The sequence below is a fragment of the Aethalodelphis obliquidens genome, unplaced genomic scaffold (assembly GCF_003676395.1).
Source record: "Aethalodelphis obliquidens isolate GAN/ISIS:26980383/991018 unplaced genomic scaffold, ASM367639v1 scaffold18, whole genome shotgun sequence".
Lineage (NCBI taxonomy): Eukaryota > Metazoa > Chordata > Mammalia > Artiodactyla > Delphinidae > Aethalodelphis > Aethalodelphis obliquidens.
This window is the reverse complement of record NW_020837962.1, coordinates 12,392,935-12,413,796: the sequence shown is the minus strand read 5'-3', so window position 1 is coordinate 12,413,796 and position 20,862 is coordinate 12,392,935. Positions and strand designations below refer to the sequence as shown.

Sequence of the window (20,862 nt, the reverse complement as noted above, 5' to 3'; positions counted from 1 at the left end):
ACTCATATCTTCCAAGCCTCAGCAGCTTGGAAGATATGAGGCCATCGACTTAGGTAAACTCTTTTCCTTGGATTTTTAAAAATACAGTCTTCTCCATCTTCTGCCCAACAGTGCTCACAGCAGTTACCTCTAGGTGGTGGGATTATTACTGTTTCTGATTCTCTACCTTTTGCTTTTTACACTGTTCAACTTTTCCAGATAAATCATATTGCTTTGGTCATGTGAAAATTATTTTTAATGAAAACAAAATTTCTTCTCGTTAGTTCTGACTTTTTTTCCTGCAGGAGCTAGTGAGAGTAAAGTCAGGGTTCAGGTTTGAATGACTGTTGCTCAAATAAAATGGTTCACAACCAAATAGGTAACAACCACACCAGGTCAGAGAAAGGACATCTTAGTTCTTTGCTCCCAGTGGAACTAATGATGTAGCCTGAGCCATGATTAGGTCAATCCTTCTGAATCTTGGTCTCTTCATCTTTAAAAAAAATATATACTTGTCTTAGCACCACCTCCCTGACAAGCATAATTTACCAAGGCGGGCCAGACCTTGGCCAAGGCCTTGTGAGAAGCCAGTACACTGCCATACAGTCAGTGGTCTTCAACCATCCGAGTGAGAGAAATTTCCAGTTAACTTTGGCACCAAAGATATGCCATGATAAAACGTTCCACTAGAACCTTAAGTAAATAAAATCTTCCCTTTTATGCATCTTGTATTTAATCCAGAATTAAGAAAGTTTCCTACTAAGCAGTACTTGAAAACATATCATTTACATACCCCAAATATTGCCTCTAAATTGTCCATAAAAATATTTATCAATGTTATTCCACTCAGAAAGTTGTTGCCTTGCTAAAATTAAAAACTGGAAGAGAGGTGAGAAAGTGTTCCACAATTAACGTTTAGGTTTCTTTCCTCAGTTCCTATTCTGGAAAAAACAAACAAACAAACAAAGGAACTGAAAAGACTAGAAGGCTCCCTTTTTTAAATGAAATGCAAAAAAAAAAAACCAAAAAACCAAACATTGGCTTAATTCCACATTACCAAATTAATATTTATTGTTAGTCTGTTAAACTAACATCAATTTATACACATCACGGTACACTGTAAAACAAAACGTTTAACTCTTGTGCCAGTTATTCTGTCTCAGAAAGCAAATGACCTGCAAAGTGGATCACACTGGATTACAAGTGTCACCAGCATCCCTTTGGAAACGTGATAATGTTGTACAAAGACATCCCAAATCCAACAGCACACGCTGCAGCCAAAACCCTTTCTATAGACCTGAAAAGTCTTTTGGACGTATTCGATGGCAACAAGTATCAGGCAAAGAGCCGGTTCCGATTTGCTGACATTCTGCTGTGCCTTCAACGAGTCAGCTTTGCCAGGCGCGCCATCCAAGTCCTTCAGTCTGGGGACGCGCATAACCAGGACAGAAACGGTCAAACGCGACGTCAAAGCCTAAAGACTGAGGTCTGTTCCCTCGCTGCTGGCACCCCGTTAAGTTCTCGCCCCATGGGCCACCGGAGTTCCAGGCTCTTCAGAACGATCGCTGGGCTCCGGTACCTCTTCTTCCAACATCCGTCCCAACCACCGGTCCGCGCTGGTCTCCTGTCTAAAAAAGCACCAGATGACCAGAACCATGAGGCACAAGCTGAAGGGCAGCACCCTCCACCAGGGCCGCTGCTGCTCCCTTCCTAGGGAGTGCTTCACTGTCCAGCGGAACGGGATGGCTTTGCTGGAGGAAAACTGAAGGGGGCGGTCAGGGTCAACCTCTTCCTCACCCTCGGCCGCGGGCTGGGCACGAGCCCGGCCACCGGGCGGAGGATGCAGACTTCGGAAAGGCCAGCGCACGAGCCTCAGTACCCGGAGGGCCCTGGAAGAGAGAGAACAGTGAGCGCGCCCGCCCGCCGTTCTCACCCTAGGTCCCGCCGAGACCGCGCGGACCTCACCCAGCAGCCGGCGCCTGCAGCACGCAGCTCATCGCGACCCCGGCTCCGCACTCGGCGCCGCCGCGCGCAGCGTCGCGTCACTTCCGTCGCGCGAAGCCGGAAACCGCGCGCTGTTCCTGGCCTCCGCTCACGACTACAGAACGTGGACCCACTCGCGCAACGGAAATGACTCACGTCCTCAGGCGGCCTCTTCCGTCGTAGACCCGCCCCCGGCCGGCCGCGCTGGCATGCCGGGAAATGTAGTTCGCCGCCTGTACTAAGAGGAACTAGCGGGCAGGTTCCTAGGCTTCCGCGCCGGGCTTGAGGCCGGCCGACGGGGACGGGATGCTGGCGTCGTCCTCCGACGAGCTCGCATCAGCGCGGGTCTCACCGTCGGCCGGGCTCGCCTGAGATCGGGGCCCTGAGCCCACCCTCCACACCCTTCCCGCCAGGCAGGCGCAGCCCCTGGACGCCTCCGCCCCGGGGCCTGGCGACGCCGTTTTGCTCTTTTCATTGGACTTTCAGCCACGGAGTCATCTTGTCCCCTCGACTAGTGTCCGCCGCCCCATGGCCGCGGACCCTCACCCAGCCCTGGCGCTTTGCGTTGCTCTGTGCTGCGCACGAATAGCCGCGTCTACACCATCCGCCCTGCGGGACAGGCATTTCTGCGCACTGCTCAGCCGCAGGGCCGCCATCTCTCACCCACCGCAGCAGAGCACGCCCACGGCTGTCACCGGGAAGCCAGCAGGCACTCGGACAAGTCTCTCTCTCCAGGCCAGCGGAACCACCAGTGCAGAGCCTAGCGCGCCATCATCTTTGTGGATGGAGGCTGCAGCCTGCTCGGGGGGAACCTTCCCATCCACCTTAGGAGTCAGGCCGGGAGGGTCACCCTCGGGCTGTCCTGGGACTTCCTGTCTACCCGGTTCCCCAGTTGACTTCATAGGGAAGCTGCTGGAGCCTTCTGCCTTCAAGGCAAACTAGCCCTGGCTCTGCTGAGCCGTCCTGTCTGGAGACCACATAGGAGCACCCAGGCGTCATCGCAGACTATGTGGAGACGTGGAGATGTGCTGGGGGTTGGGGGTGGGGGTTGACGGTGACAAAATCAGGTTACGAGGCCACCTTGTGAACTGTGACGACTGAAAAAAAAAAAAAAAAGCACAACGTGTGAGTTTTTCTGCCAGTTTTTGCCAGAGCAAAGAGGGCCTCATTCCTGATCTCTGCCCTGAACTCCTTTAAGGGTGTGTTGAAGGTCAGTGACTGCAGTGTCAGGTGACTTCATTCTTGTAGAACCGGGTGACAAGCAACAATTTTCAGTTGGCAGCTGTAATGTGCTGCCTCCTGGTTCAGAATCTTTGCCTCTGGAGCATCTCCTGCACCTGCTTTCTAGCAGGAGAAGCACCAGCCTCGGGGACCAGTTCTTCACCTCTCAGGAAGTCTAGAGACACTTAAGCAAGGGTGGCGGGCTGGAGGTGTTCCTAGCTCAGCAGCATCTGGGAGATCTCCCCACCCTGGGAAGACCAAACCTGGACGCCTGGTGGCAGCTCAGCTGCAAAGCCAGGACTGTGTTCAGAGCTGCTGTGTCAACAGAGGCACCTGTGTGCCCACATCCTCCTCACTGGGCCCCACCCCACCTGTTCCACCCCAGAACCCCACCCAGAATCACTGCCAAACCAATTCGACCACAGGGAACCCCAGGAGCACCTACTGTGGGCGGGAGGATGGACCAGAATCATTCTGGTGTGCAGCCTGTAGGGCTTCCTGGAGGAGGTGGAGATCAAAGAGGCCTGAGGTTGGGGTGGAGCTGCTGACTGCAGCTTATGCAGCCACCTGGTTGGTATGCTGATTTAGGGCATCTGGGTACAAGCTGCCCTGGGACAGCAGAGGGGGTGCAGAGCTGGGGGTCAACGGCAGGGGCTAGGGCTTCACCCCCAGGCAGGGCAGCCTCCAAAGGGTCACTAAACCTGTCCCACTGCTTTGGATGGGTGACAGAAATAAGACATCTCAGACAAGCACCCCTCGAGCCTCTGCTTCCTCAGTTGTAAAATGGGCATCTCCTGTCCTTCGCAGGCTGCTTCCAGGACTGGTGCTATGCCTGGGAAGCCCTCTGCCAGTCCTTGAGACAGCTGTTAAGACTGATAAGGGGACGGCATGGAAGTGTCCTTCCATCCTGAGGCAGTGGAGGGCTCCTTTACTGCCATCAGGCTCCTAGGGTGCTCTGAGGCCAGAGTCTGGGAGGAGCAGCGCAGGCCCACAACAAAGACTTAGCAAATCCACATGTCCAGTGGACCTCTCCTCTGTCCCCAAGTCCTGCTGGCACTGGTCTCCATTCTAGGTGAAGGCATGATGCAAAGGACGTGGGTCCTGCAGAGTCTGAGGAGGACAGCAGGCCTTGATCTCCGGGAGCTGGCCTGATGCTCAGAGCTGGGCTCTCCTGTAGGACGTAAACAATTTCAGAGAACACCAGTGTTGGACCAGGCCTCTCCGTGACCATGGTGGCTCAAGACCCCTTTATAATCACATCTGAACACAGGCAAAACATGGAAGTGGCCCAAAAAAGACCAAATACCCCCTTCCTGGCTGATGGGAGGGACCCTGGTCCTTTACCAACCATGGCTGGAGCCTTGCCTCATCTGCCCTCCTTCTGGATAAGATGTATTAAAGATGCTATACTGGGTAGAATGATGTCCCTCCAAATTCTTATCCCCCTGGAGCCTCAGCACGTGACCCTATTTGGAAATAGGGTGTTTGTGGGTGTAATTAGTTAAAACTATGTCATAATGGATAGGGTGGGCCCTAAATGATGTCCTTATAAGAGGAGAAAAGACCCAGAGACGCACAGGGGAGCAGGCCATGTGAAGAGGCAGGCAGAGACTGGAGTGATGCGGCCACCAGCCAAGGAACACGGAGGACTGACGGCTACACCAGAAGCTAAGATTCTCCCCCAGAGCCTTCGTGGTTTCATATTTCTGGCCTCCAGAACTGTGAGAAAGTAACTTCTGTTGTTTTAAACCACCAGTTGGTGGTCCTTTGTTATGGCAGCCCCTGGAGACTGATACAGATGCCCAGTCACAGCTACCCTGCTTGCTGACAGCACACAGCCCAGAGCAGAGCCCCTCACCCAACAATGGCTGAACCCAGAGCCCATTCTAACGCCCGCCTCCTGAGACACCCATGTTCCGGGCTGTGAATTCTCCCTTGTGAAGTCCACCTTGTTCAGTGACACATGTGTCCCTGGCAGCCTCTGGCTGGAGGGTGACAACAGCCCCAAATGCTGTGGTTTGCTTGACCCTCTCTGATGCGGTGGAGCCCAGAGTGGGAAAAGCCACAGCCAGATGCGGCCGGTGGCCCGGTGTCTCCAGGGCCCTCCCCTTCCTGACCCCAGCAGTCTCGGCAGGGCACTGGGTGACAGGTGCCCAGCACTGCCAGCGATGCCGCTCTTGTCCAAGGTCCCCCTCCTCCCAGAGGCATAAACCAACACCTCAGCCTTCATTATCTCAAAGCACACAGAGAAACCTCACACGAGGACTAATGTCCCACTAATGGGAGGGAGGCTGCAGCCCTTGTGTGCCCGATGGCGGGAGTAATTTACTGTAGCGCCACTTGAGAGCTGACATATTGGAGCTATTGATTTTCCCTGGGAAGATCAATATGGGGTGCATGGGGACAGGCAGGGCCACCACCTTTGGAAAGGCAGAGACTTTCTCCCAGGGGCTGAGGCCTGACAGCAGGGGTGGGGGCTGGTGGGGGCAGGGTGAGCACAGAGCTCTGAAGGCCCCATACTGCCCACAATGGGGGCCTGGCTGGGAGCAGATGCCAGGGCATATGCTCAGGCCCCAAGCCTGGCAGCCTGAGTGCCTCAGCCCCCAGCCCCAGCCAGGAGCCCCCATGGGCACAGGGGGCTTGGGACACCCATGCCACTTGGCCTGGCACTGGCTGGCCACCCAATACCGGCGGGACATGTGTGGGCAGTGATTCTGGGAAAGTGCGTCTCTCCACCTACCCAGGGTCCCCCTGGCTGCCATAACCCAGCCCAGCCTCACCTGTAACAAAAGCTGGAGTTCAGCCTCCACCCACCAGACTCCTGTGTCTATCTTGAGCATGGCTCTGACTCAGGAGGGGCAAGGAAGGGGATAATTCCACTAAGACCCAAGATCTGCTTCTTGAATCCCTCTCACGCCTGTCTCCCACCCTCACCTCCACATACTGTGCCTTGTTAGGCCCCATCGTTGATCGCTAGGACTGGTGCAGTGGCACCCTCCCCAAGTCTCCAGTCTCAGGCCTCCTGTGTCCAGAGGCCCACCCCACACTGTGCTGCTGAGGTTCCTCTCCCCAAACACCTGCCTGCTCTGGGTTCTCTCCGACTCTAGAACTCTCCATCCTAGACTGGGGTTTCCTCCTTGTCTCTGGTCAGGCAGAAAAAGGCACTGGGATTCTGCCACCAGAGGACAAGTGTCTGGCTGTCTGTGGACAGTCTTCCCACAGCTGGCATGAATGGACACCTCGCTGGGTCACTCTTGGGACCCAGAGCCCCTTCCACAGCCCCAGTTCCACTGACTGGGAGCCTGAGGCAGAGGCCAGGATGGAAAAGTGGGCCTGTGGGGTGGGGGGTGAAAACCACCCTGGGGCCTCTTTCCTGCAAAAGCCCCACTGCCACTCTGCGATTTGGTTCCAGTGATGCTGGGAAGAGCTGAGGCCCTGGCCGACTTGGCTCCCAGTACAGGAGGAAGGTCCGAGCTCCAGGGCCAGGCCAGGAGGTCCTGTGTGCCACCCACTCCACTTTCCAGCCAATGCTTCCACCTCTGGGCTTCCTGTTGCTGCTGAAACAGGGAGCACAACCTGAGTGGCTTAAAACAACACTGATTTGTTGTGCAGTCCTGGAGGTCCGAGGTCCCAAGTGGGTTTCCCTGGCCCCAAATCAAGGTGTCTGCAGGTTTGTGCCCTGAAGGCTCCAGGGGAGAATCTCCTTGTCTTCCGGATTTTAGAGGCCGCTCCATTCCTTGGATTGCAGCCCCTCCACCTTCAAAGGTGACCTTCTGCTTCAGTCGCCACATCTCCCCCCACCCCCACTCGGACCCTCCTGCTTCCCTCTGTGACACACAAGCCCACTGGATAATCCAGGGCCATCTCCCATCTCAGGGTCCTTATCTCAGTCACCTCTGCTGGGTCCCTTTGCCAAGTGGGGTGAGGACGCAATTCCCAGGGATCAGGGTGTGGACATCTTTGGGGCCATCACTCAGCCTACCACAGGGGTGCCAGCTCCTCGCGATCTGGTTCCTTTCCAGGCTGTCCCCTCTGCCGGAACACCTTTACTTCCCCCGGCTTGGCAGGGTGAGCACCTGCCCCATCAGTGCCTGCAAACCACCTCCTTTGTGAAGCCCCTCCTCTGGCCACAAAGGCCAGGACCTTCTCCATGACAGGGCTGCATCTCACCTTCCCCAGCCCAGCCCCCATGCCCAGCACTTCCCTCGGGCCCCTGAGGCCCCACCCTGCGGGGCTGACCCCAACCCAGCCGGTCTCCAGGCCCTTCCCAGACCCCGGCCCTGGCTGTTCCCAATAGGCAGCAGTGGGCACTGCAGCTACAGCCAGAACAGCTGCTGAGGTCCAGCCCTGGGTCCTGGGCAGGTCATGGTGGGCGTTCCCTGGGCTGGCAGAGGGGCAGGGGCCGTATCTGGGCAAAGAGGGATTCTGGGGTCCCAGCAGTCCTGGGGAGCCACCGGGGACCCCAACCCCCAGCCTCCCCCAGGTCTTGGCTGACATCTGGGCTGTGCTGGGTCAGAGAGAGGCTGGCTAAGGCTGGGGCAGGGTCGACCCACAACCAGGACCTGGCAAGTGTCATTGGACCCCAGGGTATAAGGACAGAACTGTGGCTGTGGCCAAGGTCGGTTTCCGGGGACGGGGAAACTTGGACTGGACTCATGGGACTCACGGTGAAGGGGCTGTAATGGTGGGTGGTAACCACAGTGAGGACGCCCCGGGGCAGGACCCACGGGGCTGGAGGGGCCACCAAGCCCCTTAGGGGAAGGCACAGGAGCTAAAAAAGGAGCCAGAGAAGGGAGGTGTCACCTCAGCCTGGACGTGGGGATGAAGCCCTTGGGGGAGCAGTGATTCAATGGGGTTTGTTGCAAATGCACCTGCAGCTCTGGAACGGTGGGAAGTGGCAGGAAGGGGCTGGGCAGGGACTCTGGGGTCCCCACCTGCATAAACCCACCACCTAGGCCCTGGCTGGTGGTCCCTGGCCCTCCTGGGGCTTCCCAGGTCCTGCTGCTGGCCCAGAGCCCGTTCACCCAGAGCGCTGCAGAAGCAGGATGTCCTCTAGAGAAGGCTACTCCAGGAGTCAAAATAGCATGAAATTTAATTTTCCGCCTATTTGACAAGGCTTGGTCCAGGCCCCAATCAGCGGCGGAGATAAGGGTCCTCGGCCCCGGGTGTGAGCCAGCTGGGCGAGCGGCAAACACTCCACGGTCCCCCGGGCAGGCTGAGGCTCCCCCCGGCGGGGCCCTGGTTGCCAGGCGCTAAAGCAAACGGGCTCTATTTGCCCAGTCTGCGATGACAATGCAGTCACCAAATATTTGCCAGCCGGGCCAGCCACAGAGCTTGGCTATAAATGCTTGAGCCCAGGTGGAGGTGGGCCTGCCCAGCGGGAGCTGCAGGCCTTGGCAGGTAGGAGCCAGGCTGGGCGGCGGGCGGGAGGGTGCTGGTGGCAGAGGTCCTGGGAAGGCTGTGGGGTTCCTCTGCCCTGGTGGTCTTTGGGGACCACCCACCCACGGGGAGGGGTCAACAGCAGGGCTGAGCGGGGCTGGGTCATTGAGGTGGGCTGGCCAGGGAAAGGGGGGCACCTGAGTCTTGGCTCCCCACCAGCGGCCATGCCAACGCCCAACGCTGGGGCCACGGTTCACCCCAACAGGGAAGAGGGGCCCTAGAACTGCAGAGCATGATGGCAGGGAGGAGGGGGAGGTCCGAGAGGCCCCCCTGACTCTGAGGGCGGCCTGTAGACTTCCCGCCCCTCCCCCCACATGGGGAGTGGTTTCCTGAAGCTGTGAGCCCCCCCTTCTCTCTAACCCCTCTTCCCTTTCTTCCTCCCCCTTGCCCAGGGCTCCCGCTAGAAGGCCTCCTGGTCCAAGGGCTGGCCCCCCTGCCTCCCTGCAGTGCAGGAGCTGGGGCCCTGTTCGGGGGGGGGCCTCCCACATTCACAATCAGCTCCCCTAATCCCACCCCCTCCACAGTCCTGCCAGCCCCCCCCCCATCCCCAGGTTAGAGATGCTAGAGGTGACCTCACCAACCCTCCACCCCCGACAGGGAGCACAGGGAAGCCTGCGACTGTGGGGACAGAGAAATGGCTCTGCCCTCCCCTGAAGATCCCCGGAGCTCACCCTCACAGCCCCTGAAGCCTCTGAAGCCCCCAAAACTGCAAGGGACAGAGCACCCAGGTCGAGGCAGCCAGGCCTGGCTCCCGGCTCGGCATGGTCACTTCAGGCACAGAGGGACCCTGCCAACCACAGACACTCAGGGAGGGGATGTGTCAAGGGGGTCCCTCCCCACCCTGCACCTGGGCAGACTCTACGTCAACAAGCCTGTTTATCAAGAGCTACAGAGACCCTGAGCTGGGGCGAGGGCTCTGCTCTCCAGACCCCAAACCTGCCCGAAGCCCAGCCCCTGGGCCAGCTCCCTTCCCACCTGCCCAGCTTCTCTCTCTCCAAGTCACTATTCCAACAGCACTGTCAGCCACCCTCCCTACAGATGTACCCTCCTCTGGCGGGTGACTGAGGCCTGCACCCTGCAGCTCACCCCTGCCATGCCCCCCCGCCACAGTGCCCACCACCTCCGTCTCTCCAAATGTCACCTGCCTCTGAGCTCAGCGCCCGCCCCAACCCTGCAGTGACTATTCCCCTAGGAGGGCTGCGGGCCCTGACTGCTAACCTGTCCCCTCTCCACCTCCCTCCCCAGCTAGCGCCCAGTGCCCGAGAGCCCCCAGAAGCTCGGCGGAGAGATGGCCGCGGGTGTGATCTGGCCTCTCTGTGACTTCCGGCTGCCTCTGCCATACCATGGGCCCTTCCTGCCCTCAGACCCGGAGCCCCCAGACTCTTCTGAGGAGGAGGAGGAGGAGGATGGGGAAGAGGAACTGGAGGTCGAGGGGCCAGAGGGCCACAGCCCGGCCCCCCAGAGCTCAGGTTGGGCCCCAGAAGTGGCCCCTCTGGACCCCGGTGGCCCTGAGACGCCGCTGCAGCTCCTGCGGTTCTCTGAGCTCATCAGTGGCGACATCCAGCGGTACTTCGGCCACAAGGACCGGGGGCAGGACCCCGACGCCTGCGACATCTACGCCGATGGCCACATGGCCAGCAACTCAGCCAGGGAGCTCTCCTGCGCCAACCTTGTGCGCCTGGCCCAGGGCGAGGCCCCAGAAAATGAGGCCACTGAGCCCGGGGTCTGCTCCCCTGGGGCCCCCGAGGGGCAGGCGTGCGGGCCGGGCCTCGGTGGGGAAGGGCTGCAGCCGCTGGGACCCCTGGCCGAGCTCTTCGACTACGGGCTGCGGCAGTACTTGGGACCCAGGGCCGCGGCCGGCCGCCGACTCAGGCTGGAGCAGAAGTACGGCCACATCACCCCCATGACCCAAAGGAAGCTTCCCCCCTCCTTCTGGAAGGAGCCGGCACCCAGCCCCCTGGGTCTGCTGCACCCCGGCACGCCTGACTTCAGCGACCTGCTGGCCAGCTGGTCAGCAGAGGCCGGCCCCGAGCTGCTGGGCTGGGGGGGCCAGGCCCTGGAGGGGGTGCAGCTGGCCGAGGCCTAGTGATTGAGCAAGGATCAGCGGGGGTGAGCTGAGGGCAACAAGGGCCCGGACTCTCCTTATTGCTGTCCTGAGAGGAGCCCTCGGGGACCTCCAATCAGGGCAGCCACCAGGGGACAAATCAGCTCAGGTAGGGACTTCCCAGGCCAGGGCAGGGAATGGGCAGGGGCCACCCAAGAGCTCTGCCCACAGGAGGGAGGATGGGGCAGGAGCTGCAGCCTCTTGGAGGCGGTGGGCTCAGGGCGTCTACACGCTGGGTTCCCCTCTGGGCAAGCCACATTTCCTCAAAGACCAGCCCCCAAAGTTCCAGTCAGTGGTGAAGGGCAGCCCTCCACGCTGCCCATCCAACTGGCCCCAGGGTGGCTCTTCCTCGTGGCACCCGCGCAGGTGGCAGGGCCAGCTACCATGGGGGTGACGGCTTTCTTGGAGGGGCAGGAAGGGGGGCACTGTCTGAGTGGCCAAGCTAACGTGCTGTTGGCTCCGGGTGGGGCTCGGGCTGCAGTGCCTGTGGGTGGGAGGCCCTGGGGAGCGGTGGGGTCTGGGGCTCAGCAGCCAGGACAGGGGCAGGGGTTCTGGGAGTCTAGGGAAGGTCCTCTTGGCCACTCCCCTGCCCAGGGCCTCCTGAACCCCTGGAGGGAACTCCAGCCTCAGACAGGCGTGGGGCGGGCATGTTTATTTCTGGGAAAGGAGCAGGGACAAGAGCTAGTGGGCGGGCTTCTAGCCGAGGGGCTTCTCCGAGACCGCCCTTGGCCTCCGCCAGGCCGCCAGCTTCATGAGGACCGCCTTCCACCGCAGCCACCTGCCCAGAGACACGGCTCATGGCCCGGAACCCGCCTCCGCCCACTGCCCTCGGGGTCCGCCCAGCCCCGAACCCGGGCCTGGAGGGGGCTCTGGAAGGCGGCTCCCCGCTGCCCACCTCACGGCCTGATACATGCCCCAGTGGTTCATGGGGACCACCTCATCAGGGGCCACATCCTTGATGAACTGCTGCCTCACCAGGGACATGAGGACCCTCCTGCTGCCTAGCGTCAGGGCCCAGGGGGCCCCCCTCGCTCCACAGGTGCATCACGCTTGACAGCGGAGTGGCCATCTCCTCCGTGCGCTGTGGACACGAGAATCAGACCAGAGGGGCGGGACAGCCAACGGGATTTATCTCCCTCTGGGCTAGCCTGGGCCTTATCTGCCCAGAAACTCTGCTTGGGCCAGACACGCAGACAGACGGCTGGGCAGACCAAAAAGCTACGGGGTGGCCAGGCTGGGGGTGGTGAGGGCAGCTGGAAGTCAGGCTCTGCACAGAGAAAGGCGGCCCACCCACAGGGCCTGGTAAGCCCTGGAGCTTGGGTGGTGGGGGCGGGGGCACGGCCAGGGCCCAGTTCAGGGGCCACCTCTCACCCGCTTGGTTTCTGTATTAAACTTGAGATTCTGAATGGTCTTGTACTGGATGCTGCTTTCCAACTTCATCATTTGGTTCTGAAACTAAACACGGCCCCCATTCGTGGGCACAGATGCAGGAAGTCTGCAGACTCGGGGGAGGCCCCCGCCCTAATCACTCGTGGCAGGAGCCGGCCTCTGACACATGGGTCCTCGCCCCTCAGTGGGAGCCGGTCGCATCACTCAGCCCGATGACAAGGGGGGACCCGGCCAGAACTCAGGGCTGCTCTTTTCACTAGCTGCTGATGCACCTCAGCATCTGGGGGCTCCAGACAGAAGCCCCCACTTGGTACTTCCAGAGGCTGATATGTGCAGAGCCGCCCAGCAGGATGGCTGGTTCCATGCGCCTCGCCCCCCACATTTCCAGGGGGGTGTCCTGGATCTGAGCCTCCCTGGGTGGGGGGAGGTCTGCCCCTGTCTGAGCCAGCCCCCCACCGCCCCCCACCGAGTGTGCCAAGCCCAGGGGCCCAGGGGTGCCGTGGCCAGCTTGCCCTGGATCTCAGCGATCTTCCGCCCGGGGTTGCCCTCTCTGAGCAGCTGCACAGAGGACGGCAGAGCAGCCAGCTCCTGCCTCACGGCCTCGCCCTCGAGCTCTCTGTGAGCACAGGAGGCTGGGGCTGACGGGCTCTGGCAGGCATCTGGGGGGTGGGGCAGCTGGAGGGAGCAGGCCCTGGGCAGAGTATAGGGTGCTCGGCACTGCCGCCCCACCAGTGGGCACTGGGGGGTCCCCAGCAGGTGATAGAGTGAAAGGCTGCCCCCAGCAGGGGCCAAACCCAAAGCTGGGCCAGGCCTGGGGTGGGGAGGGGTCGGGACTGCCACAGGTGCAGGGGCTTGGGGAGGATGGACCACTGTCAGGAAGCCCTGTGATGCAGCAGGGTCATTCTGAGACGGCTGTGCCCTCCTGCAGTGGGACCAGCCCACTCCCTGAAGGTCCTGCCAGGCTATGACAGGGAGCCGGGGGCCTCACCTGGCTTTGGCCTCGGCAGGGATCTTGAAGTCTGCGTCACTCTTGTGAAGGATGCACGTGTCGGCGATGGCCTCTATCTGAAACGCAGAGCCGGCGGGCGGCTCAGGGTGGGCACAGCGGGGAGGGGGAGGCCAGCCCAGCCCTCACCCACCTGCCGGGGCAGGCTGTCCACTCTCTGCTGCACCTCCCGTAGGTGCGCCTCGGCCTCCTCTCGACACCGGGCCAGGCCTTCCCGCCATCGCTGCTCTGCAACTCCCCACTCACTCTGTGCCTGGGGTGCAGACACCAGTGAGGGCTGGAACCCGCCCAGAGAGGGTGGACAGGCCGACTGACTGGCTCCACTGGAGCCATAGTCAGACCTGAGACGGCGAGTCCCACGCAGCAGAGCTCCTGGAGGGCACAGGGCCCCTGCCTCAACTCAGAGCATGTCCACACTGACCGGACACAGCCCGGGTGGCCTGGCCTGGCACAGTCTGGGTGCCCCAGTCCTCCCAGGCAGGGCCACCAGGCTGAGCAGAGCCACATCCCTAAGAAGGCCTGGCTTCGCTCCCTCCCCTGAGCCAGACCCAGCTGCCTGTGAGTCGGCAGCGACAGAGAACAGGCAGCTGGCCTACACGCACAGGATGGGGGACCCAGCCCCGCTGCCAAAGGGTGTATACCTGTGTTCACGGCAGCACTAAGGGCTTCAGAAGGACACCAGCTCAGTGTCATCAGCTGACAAATGAATAAGCTATGATCCATCCACACAGTGAAATGTGACAGCCATAAAAAGGAAAGGAGCACTGACACATGCCACAGAGTGGATGAACCTCAAACATGGAACATTCAGCGAGAGAAGCTCACAAAAGGCCACAGAGCATTTGATTCCATTTATACGAAATGTCCAGAGCAGGCAAATCCAGAGAGACGGAAAGCAGACCAGTGTTTGCCAGGGGCTGGGGGAGGGGTTGTGACCTCTAATGCACGGGGTTTCCTTTTCGGGGATGGAAAAGTTCTAAAAGTGATTGTGGTGGTGGCTGTACAACTCTGAATAGACAAAGAACCACGGAAGTACACACTTTGAAAGGGGGAATTGTCTGGTGGGTGCACTGAACCTCAATAAAGGTGTTAGAAAAAGAGCAAAAAGAACCCAAAGGTGTAGGCTGCTTTGCTGGTCACTCAGTGGAGCCCCCGTGTGGTTGGGGCCCTGGGCCTTGTGGACAGCTGTTGGGTGGGTTGGGACCCGCCGCCCTGAGGGGCAGCAGGACCCCTCCCACCTAGGTGCGCCTTCCCCGGGCTGCTCTGTGCACTCACCTCGCACAGCCTCAGGCTCAGCGTCTGCTCCTGCAGGTCCAGCCTCCAGCTCAGGGCCAGGAAGTGGTCACTCATGTCCTTCACCTGCCTGACCAGCTCAGCCACGGACACCTCCAGGGCCTGGCTCTTCTCTCAGAGCTGTGGGAGGCTGGGCTGACTGTACTGCCTGCATAAGCAGGGAACCCTGCAGGCCCGGCCCTGGCCCTGCCGTCTCACCAGCTCCAGGGCACTGTACATCTCCTGCTGGGCCAGCTCGCTGGCCAGCTGCATGGTCTCCAGGTTCTCCTGCAGGTAGGTAGCCAGCTCCCCGGCCCGGCTGTTCTCCAACTTCCCTTTAGCATCCCTAGGGGTGGGTGCCACTGAGAGAGACTGTCCCTCAGCCAAGGCTGGCCCACCCCTTGGCATTGTGCCAGGGCAGCGAGCCCGGCTACTGGCTTCAGAACCTTCCAGGTGGCCCCAGGGAGAGGATGAGGGTCATCACAGGGACCACCGAGACAGGGCTGAGTCCACCGCTGCCACTCAGAGCTCCCCCACGAGGGACAGGCTGGGGGAGGGATGGGAGCCCCCCACTAAAGGGCAGCTTCTCTGCCCCAGGGCACCCTGCTGGGCCTCGAGCCAGGCTCAGGATGTTGGGGTCAGGGGAGCAGGGCCGTTCCCACCTGCCCCACCTGAGGCCCCGCTCGGACACCCACCAGGCCTTCTGCTCGGCCAGCAGGATGTGGCTCAGCGATGCTTGGTTCTGACGCACGAACTCGGTCAGCTGGACCACGGCCTTGTCCAGGCCCCGACACTGCTCCAGGAGGTGGCACTCTTCCTGCTGCCGGGCAGAGGCAACCTGAGACCTGCCCAGCTCCAGCCGGGGCCCCGCCTGTGCTGGTGCCCACTGTGCCACCCACCTGCCTCTGCCCCTGCAGGGCCCACGTGCACTCTGCGTCCAGCTCCTGGAGTTGCTGCCACTGGCTCTCCAGCTCCTCCCATAGGCCGCTCTCCGCCGGCAGCCGTGCGCTCTCTGAGGCCTTCATTCTCTGTGGGGAGACCCCGCCCGCCATGAGCTGGGGAGAGGGGGACTGGATGGCCTGCCGCCGGCAGGCACTCACCTTCTCTAGGGCCAGAAAGCTCTTCTGCAGGAAGCTGCATAGCTTGGCCTCCCTCTTGAGAAAGCGGAGGCTCATCTCCTCCCTGAGCTTGGTCATCTGGGCCTGTGGAGTGGGGGCCACATGGTCACCGTGCACCTCCCCAAGGGCGTCCCCCTTGCCCATCCCCATACCCACAGCGCCATCAGGGACTTGCTGTTCTCCTGCCCAACCATCTCTGTCGGAGGGGACCCTGGTCCTGTGTGCCCTGCAGGGGTGGGCCCGTCACACCCTCCTCAGGAAGGAAGGCAGGGCAGGCAGGGGCCACATGTCCCAGAGAGCCAGGCGCAAGGGCTGTGAAGGGTCTGAAGGCCACGCTCCACGGGCCCAGGACACACATGGTCCTCACAGTGACTGCCAGACCCCACCAGGGGAGGCGGCAGAGCAGCCATCGGATCATACCCCTGCCAGGAGCCCCGGGCAAGGAGGCTGAGTGTACATGTGAGCACACACTCACACATGTACACACACTCATGCACATGTGCACATCCCCGTTCACACGTGTGCACACACACACTGTCTGCCCTCGTCCTCCAGGCCCAGGGTGGGACCCCTTCTCTCTTCTCCCTCCATCAGCTCCTTTCCTGCTGCACCGAGGGTCTGGATGCAGGAGACGGGGGTCTAGGCCCACAGGCACAAGGCACCCTCTCCACGGCCACAAGTCCTTCTAGGGCCAGGAGGGCTGCCCACAGCCCAGAGCAGGTGTGCCCTGAGCCCCCACCAGCCTCCCTGTCCCATGCAGGGTGACCCAGAGCAGGGCTTGGCTGTTTCTATAAAGAACCAGAAGGCAGGGCTTCCCTGGTGGCGCAGTGGTTGAGAGTCCGCCTGCCGATGCAGGGGACACGGGTTCGTGCCCCGATCCGGGAAGATCCCACATGCCGCGGAGCGGCTAGGCCCGTGAGCCATGGCCACTGAGCCTGTGCGTCCGGAGCCTGTGCTCCGCAATGGGAGAGGCCACAACAGTGAGAGGCCCGTGTACCGCCAAAAAAAAAAAAAAAACACAGAAGGCAGACGTTTGGCGTTTATGGGCCACAGGGTCTCTGTCATAACCCCTCAGCTTTGTGGTTCCAGCACAAAAGCAGCCATGGGCAACAATAAATGAATGGCCATGTGCCGATAAAACTTTATTCACAAAACCAGACAGCAGTGGCAGGGCACTGACCTCAGCCCCATGGCACACTTGGGGAGATGCGTGCCAGCCAGGCATCGGGGATCCCGGGCCCCGATGCCGCCTGGGGCTCCTGCCTCTCAATGGAGCCAAGGCACCAGCTTCCCACAGGGCAGCGGGAGGGGCACGCATGGAGCTGGGCAGCTGAGCTATGAGGGCAGCAGCTGGGGACGCGGCACAGTCCCTGGTCTCTATTTGCAGAGCTGAAGAGGCTGGGTCCAGAGGCGCCCCACCCTGGCCCCTGCCCCACCTTCTAGGCCACACGCACCAGCCGGGAGCAGGGCCACCGGAAGGTGCGTCTTCAGGAAGGGACTTCCACTTTGCACGGAGGGAAGCATTGAAGCTGGAAATGGCCGAGGAAGGGGCCTCGGGCTATGAGATTCTACTTCTTGGTCTGGGTGCTGAGCACATGGGGAAGGGGAGGTGGGGGAGCAGTGGCCACAACAGCACTCGTGCTAATGATGGACTTTCTGTGATGGAAGACGCACTCCACCTCAGCACAGCCAAATCGACAGCCACCAGCCACAGGTAGCCACAGTGCACTGCGATGTGGCTCCTGTGACCAAGGAACTGAGTTTTAAATTGCAACAGAGCCACCCGTGGCCAATGGCCACCGTAGTGGACAGTGTAGGACTTGGGGGTCGGCCACCAGGTCCAAACACGTGAACGGAACCAAAAGGAGAGCTGGGGTGAAGGAAGACCCCAGCGGTGGAGAAGATGTGGGATGGGGAGAGTTGGGGGTCTCCTGCACAGACTGCCTTGTTGGCAGCTTGCTGGCTGCTGATGCCAGAGCCCTGCCTGGATCTGCCCCTGGCCTCCCAGGTACCTGCATCCTGGCCACCTCATGGTCCACCCTCTGGCTGGCCTCCTCCTGGCTCTTCTGCAGGGCTCCACAGGCCACCTCCCGGTCCCGTTCCTCCTGCTTCAGCTTCTCGGTCAGCTCAGACAACCTAGGGGCAACGGCTGCAGGTCACAGCAGCCCAGTCGGCCAGAGGCCTGATGGGGAGCCTCAGGGAGGCTGGTGGGGTCCTGGACACCAAATCCTTTTCAGGCCAGGCCTGCATCCGGGGGGCCCAGGCTGACCTAGCAGGAGGTCCAACCCTGCCCGGGTAAACACACAGAGAGGCCAGAAGCCCACTGTGTGTCTCCACCTGGGACAGAGAGAGCTAGAATCCCCGTGAGCGTAACTGATGGGGAAGGGGAAGAGGTGGGGATCCTGGGCTGGAGGGTCACCTGCCCTCCTTGATGACTCCCACACGACCCCTCGGCGGGTCCAGAGACAGCCTCCTGAGGGGCACACCTAAGGCTGGCCTCCTGCTCGGCGCCCTTCCGCTCAGAGTCCTGGAGCGCCTGCTTCCTCCTGATCTGGGTCAGGGCCTCCCGGACCTCCACCAGCCTGGCACACAAGAGCTACTTCTGCCTGGGGCCTGCCCTGCCACCTCCTGGCAGCCAGGAGCAGGCTGGGCAGCCTTTGGGGTGGGGGTTCAGCCAAGGGGCCCAGCAGCAAGCCTTCTGCCCCTTTCCCAAGCTCCACAGGCTGCCGGGCTCCAGCAACCTGACCTTCTGGAGTTGGGCTGTGGATGTGTTTGCTTACCTGAGCAAGATACCAAATTGTAGGCAAAAAAGCCAGGGGCTGATGCCCAGACTGGCCTGGCAGCAGCCGCTGCTTCCCCAAAGCCCCTCTCCCTCCTGTTAAGCCTGCTCCAAGGGTGCAGGGGTACCTCTTGTCCAGAGCCTGCATCTGGTTCTGGTTCTGCAGGTTGGGGAACTGCAAGGTGGAGGGGTGAGCTGAGTGCAGGCCAGGGGCCCTCCCAGCTCGACCAGCACGGACACGGGGGCCCACGGAGTGGGACCCGAGGCCCTGGCCTGAGCAGCAGGGGCTGAGTGGGGCTCAGGGTCCAGGAAACAGCTGCCCTGACACCCGGGGATGTCGCCTCCCAGCTGACGCATCCCACCTGGAGAGCCTCCTTCTCGGGGGCCTGAGCCGCCTGCTGAAGCCTCTTCAGCTCTGAGTCCTGCAGCTGCAAGCAGGTGTGGACCTGCAGCAGCTCCTGCAGCAGGCTCAGCGTGGTACGCTCACAGCAGACCTTGTGTCCCCGCAGCGACACCACCTCGGCCTGCAGGTCGGCCACCCTGGTGGGGTGAGGAGCGGGCTGTGTTGGCTGCGTGTGCGGGGCACTGACTACGTGGCTCCCCCGCCCCTGGTCTCTAAGGGGCTTACCAGTGCTCCAGCTGCTTCCAGTGCTTGGGGGTGTCCCGCTCTGGGACAGAAGCGGTGGACGGCAGGCAGCTGGACTCATACCTCTCCGAGCTCTCCTCCAGACTCAAGGGCTCGGAGCTGGCCAGCCCGTCCTCCAGGAGGAGTTCCAGGTCCTCCGGGGTGATGGTGCCCGGCTGGGAGGGTGGCGAGGTCCCTAACGAGAGGTTGCTGTCTGACGGCTCTACAAGAAGGTACCTTGGGGTTTGCCTTTAGAGCCAACGGGGGGAGATGCTCGCAAATGGAGCCCAGGATAACAGGGATCCAAAACCTTGCTGAGTGCGCCCACTGAGCTCACCGTGGCTCATCCCGCTGGGTCCCACAGCAAGGCCCAGCTCTCACTGTCCATGCAGGAAGCTCAGCCTCAGAAAAGTCCAGGGCCCCACCTGAGGACACACAGCATTGGGCAGCAGGAATGGGACAGTGCCTGCCTGGCCAGCTTCAGATGGAGCGCCTGGGCTCTGAGGAGAGCTGGGGGTCAGGAAGCAAAGCCGTCCCACGTGGCCCAGACCCTCGTGCAGGCTCTTGCCTGGTGGTCTTCCCAGCTCTGCTTCAACTCACCTGATATAGCTTTACCAACAGCCCTGCCTGTGGTTTTGGCCGTTGCCAAGAAGCCCTGGGCCTAGCACCCCATGGCTGCCCACAGCTGGACCCCAGGGCGGTTGCAGGAGGGGGATAGGGGAAGGCGGAGAGAGGCAGGAAAAGTCAGAGCTGAAGGCTCTGGGATCCAGGGGGAGCACGTGAGGTGTGGAGTGGTAGCTCTGCCCTCACATCTCTCCTTCCAAGACAAAACCAAGGTAGGCAGGGCAGCGGGGGCTCTTCTGGAACCTTCTTTTTCTCACCAGAACCTCCTGACTTCACAGCCCAACTGCCGGTGGAACCTGAGCCCTCAGCTTTCCCATTCCGTCAAGGCCTCCCCAACTGCCCGTTTTTAGAAGGATCTGAGCAGGTACCACTTGGCCAGCCAGCAGAGGTGGCTGCTGGCCTGACACAGGCAGGAACCCCCTGGCCTGGGCAGGAAGGGAGGGAGGCCCAGGAGCAATCACTGGCCCTCTGGTCAGAGAACCCGAGCAGGGAAGCTGGAGCCCAGGACCTGCTGAACACAGCCAGCCCAACCACCAGGCCGAGGGCACAGGGTGCCACAGGGGGACATGGCCAGAGCAGAGCCACCAAGAAAGGGTGCCGGCCACAGAGCAGTTGCACTGGTGATTTGAGCAACCTCAGTGAGAGAGACAGGTGGAGTGAATTTTATTTAACCCAGTGTAACTAAAATATCACCCCCTTAACACATAACCAACACCTGAGCAGCTGAGAACACAGTGCCTGCACTCTCCCCACACCGGGTCCTGAAGCCGGGTGCGCTGTGGCCAGTCTTGCTTCAGGCCAGCACTGACACTGAAGTGCCTCACCCCACCCAGGTGGCCCTGCTCTCTACTGTTGCCCAGACCCGCCCACGAGGGCTGTTGGGGGGCTTCCCTGTGACAAGGTCAGTGTCTCAGAGGCAACCCCTTGCCCAGGAAACCCGACGCCCCGTAGCCACACCACACACCTTGGAGCCCAGCGGGTCTGCGTGCTGACAGGGCGGCCCGTGTTTTGGGTGCACCTGAGCTTGCAGACAAGGACAGTGGCCAGGATGCAGGGAGAGGGAAAGAGTGCCTTCCCCGAGGGCTCTGCAGCGGCCCCAGGAGCAATGGGGACAAGGATGCAGTGGCCAGGGGCCTCCCTTCCATGGGCGTGGGGCGGCCCCAGGTGCTTCCCCACCTGTGGGTCTCTGAGCCTCTCGCCTGCATCTCTCTCTCGGGGGTGTCCCCGCTGGGGCACTGCCTACCTGCACCACACATGAAGGAGGGCTGCATCCTGGGTTGCCCCCCCCCCACCAGTGGGCCTGTGAATACTGGGAAACTGGAC

At 61.1% G+C, this 20,862-nt stretch overlaps 3 protein-coding genes across 3 annotated transcripts; 1 reads left to right on the top strand and 2 right to left on the bottom strand.

Annotated features, from left to right (window-relative positions):
* Positions 1-1,021: 1,021 nt before the first annotated feature.
* UQCC4 (ubiquinol-cytochrome c reductase complex assembly factor 4) lies at positions 1,022-2,079 on the bottom strand. The gene is made up of 2 exons (XM_027117898.1): positions 1,945-2,079; positions 1,022-1,868 (listed from the first exon to the last, which is right to left on the bottom strand). The coding sequence occupies exons 1-2, from the start codon at positions 1,974-1,976 to the stop codon at positions 1,493-1,495; spliced, it is 408 nt and encodes a 135-aa protein (XP_026973699.1). The 5' UTR covers positions 1,977-2,079; the 3' UTR covers positions 1,022-1,492.
* Positions 2,080-9,723: 7,644 nt separating this feature from the next.
* PERCC1 (proline and glutamate rich with coiled coil 1) lies at positions 9,724-10,708 on the top strand. Its single transcript, XM_027117897.1, has one exon. The coding sequence runs from the start codon at positions 9,911-9,913 to the stop codon at positions 10,706-10,708; it is 798 nt and encodes a 265-aa protein (XP_026973698.1). The 5' UTR covers positions 9,724-9,910.
* Positions 10,709-11,300: 592 nt separating this feature from the next.
* CCDC154 (coiled-coil domain containing 154) lies at positions 11,301-20,810 on the bottom strand. Its single transcript, XM_027118370.1, is given in 19 exon segments — positions 11,301-11,504; positions 11,622-11,734; positions 11,736-11,807; positions 12,098-12,181; positions 12,614-12,731; positions 13,104-13,180; positions 13,255-13,374; positions 14,397-14,534; positions 14,613-14,739; positions 15,089-15,210; positions 15,293-15,421; positions 15,494-15,595; positions 17,524-17,647; positions 17,998-18,093; positions 18,419-18,465; positions 18,653-18,830; positions 18,919-19,164; positions 19,253-19,340; positions 20,783-20,810. Coding segments are annotated over 19 exon segments (2,091 nt in total). The 3' UTR covers positions 11,301-11,422.
* Positions 20,811-20,862: the final 52 nt, after the last annotated feature.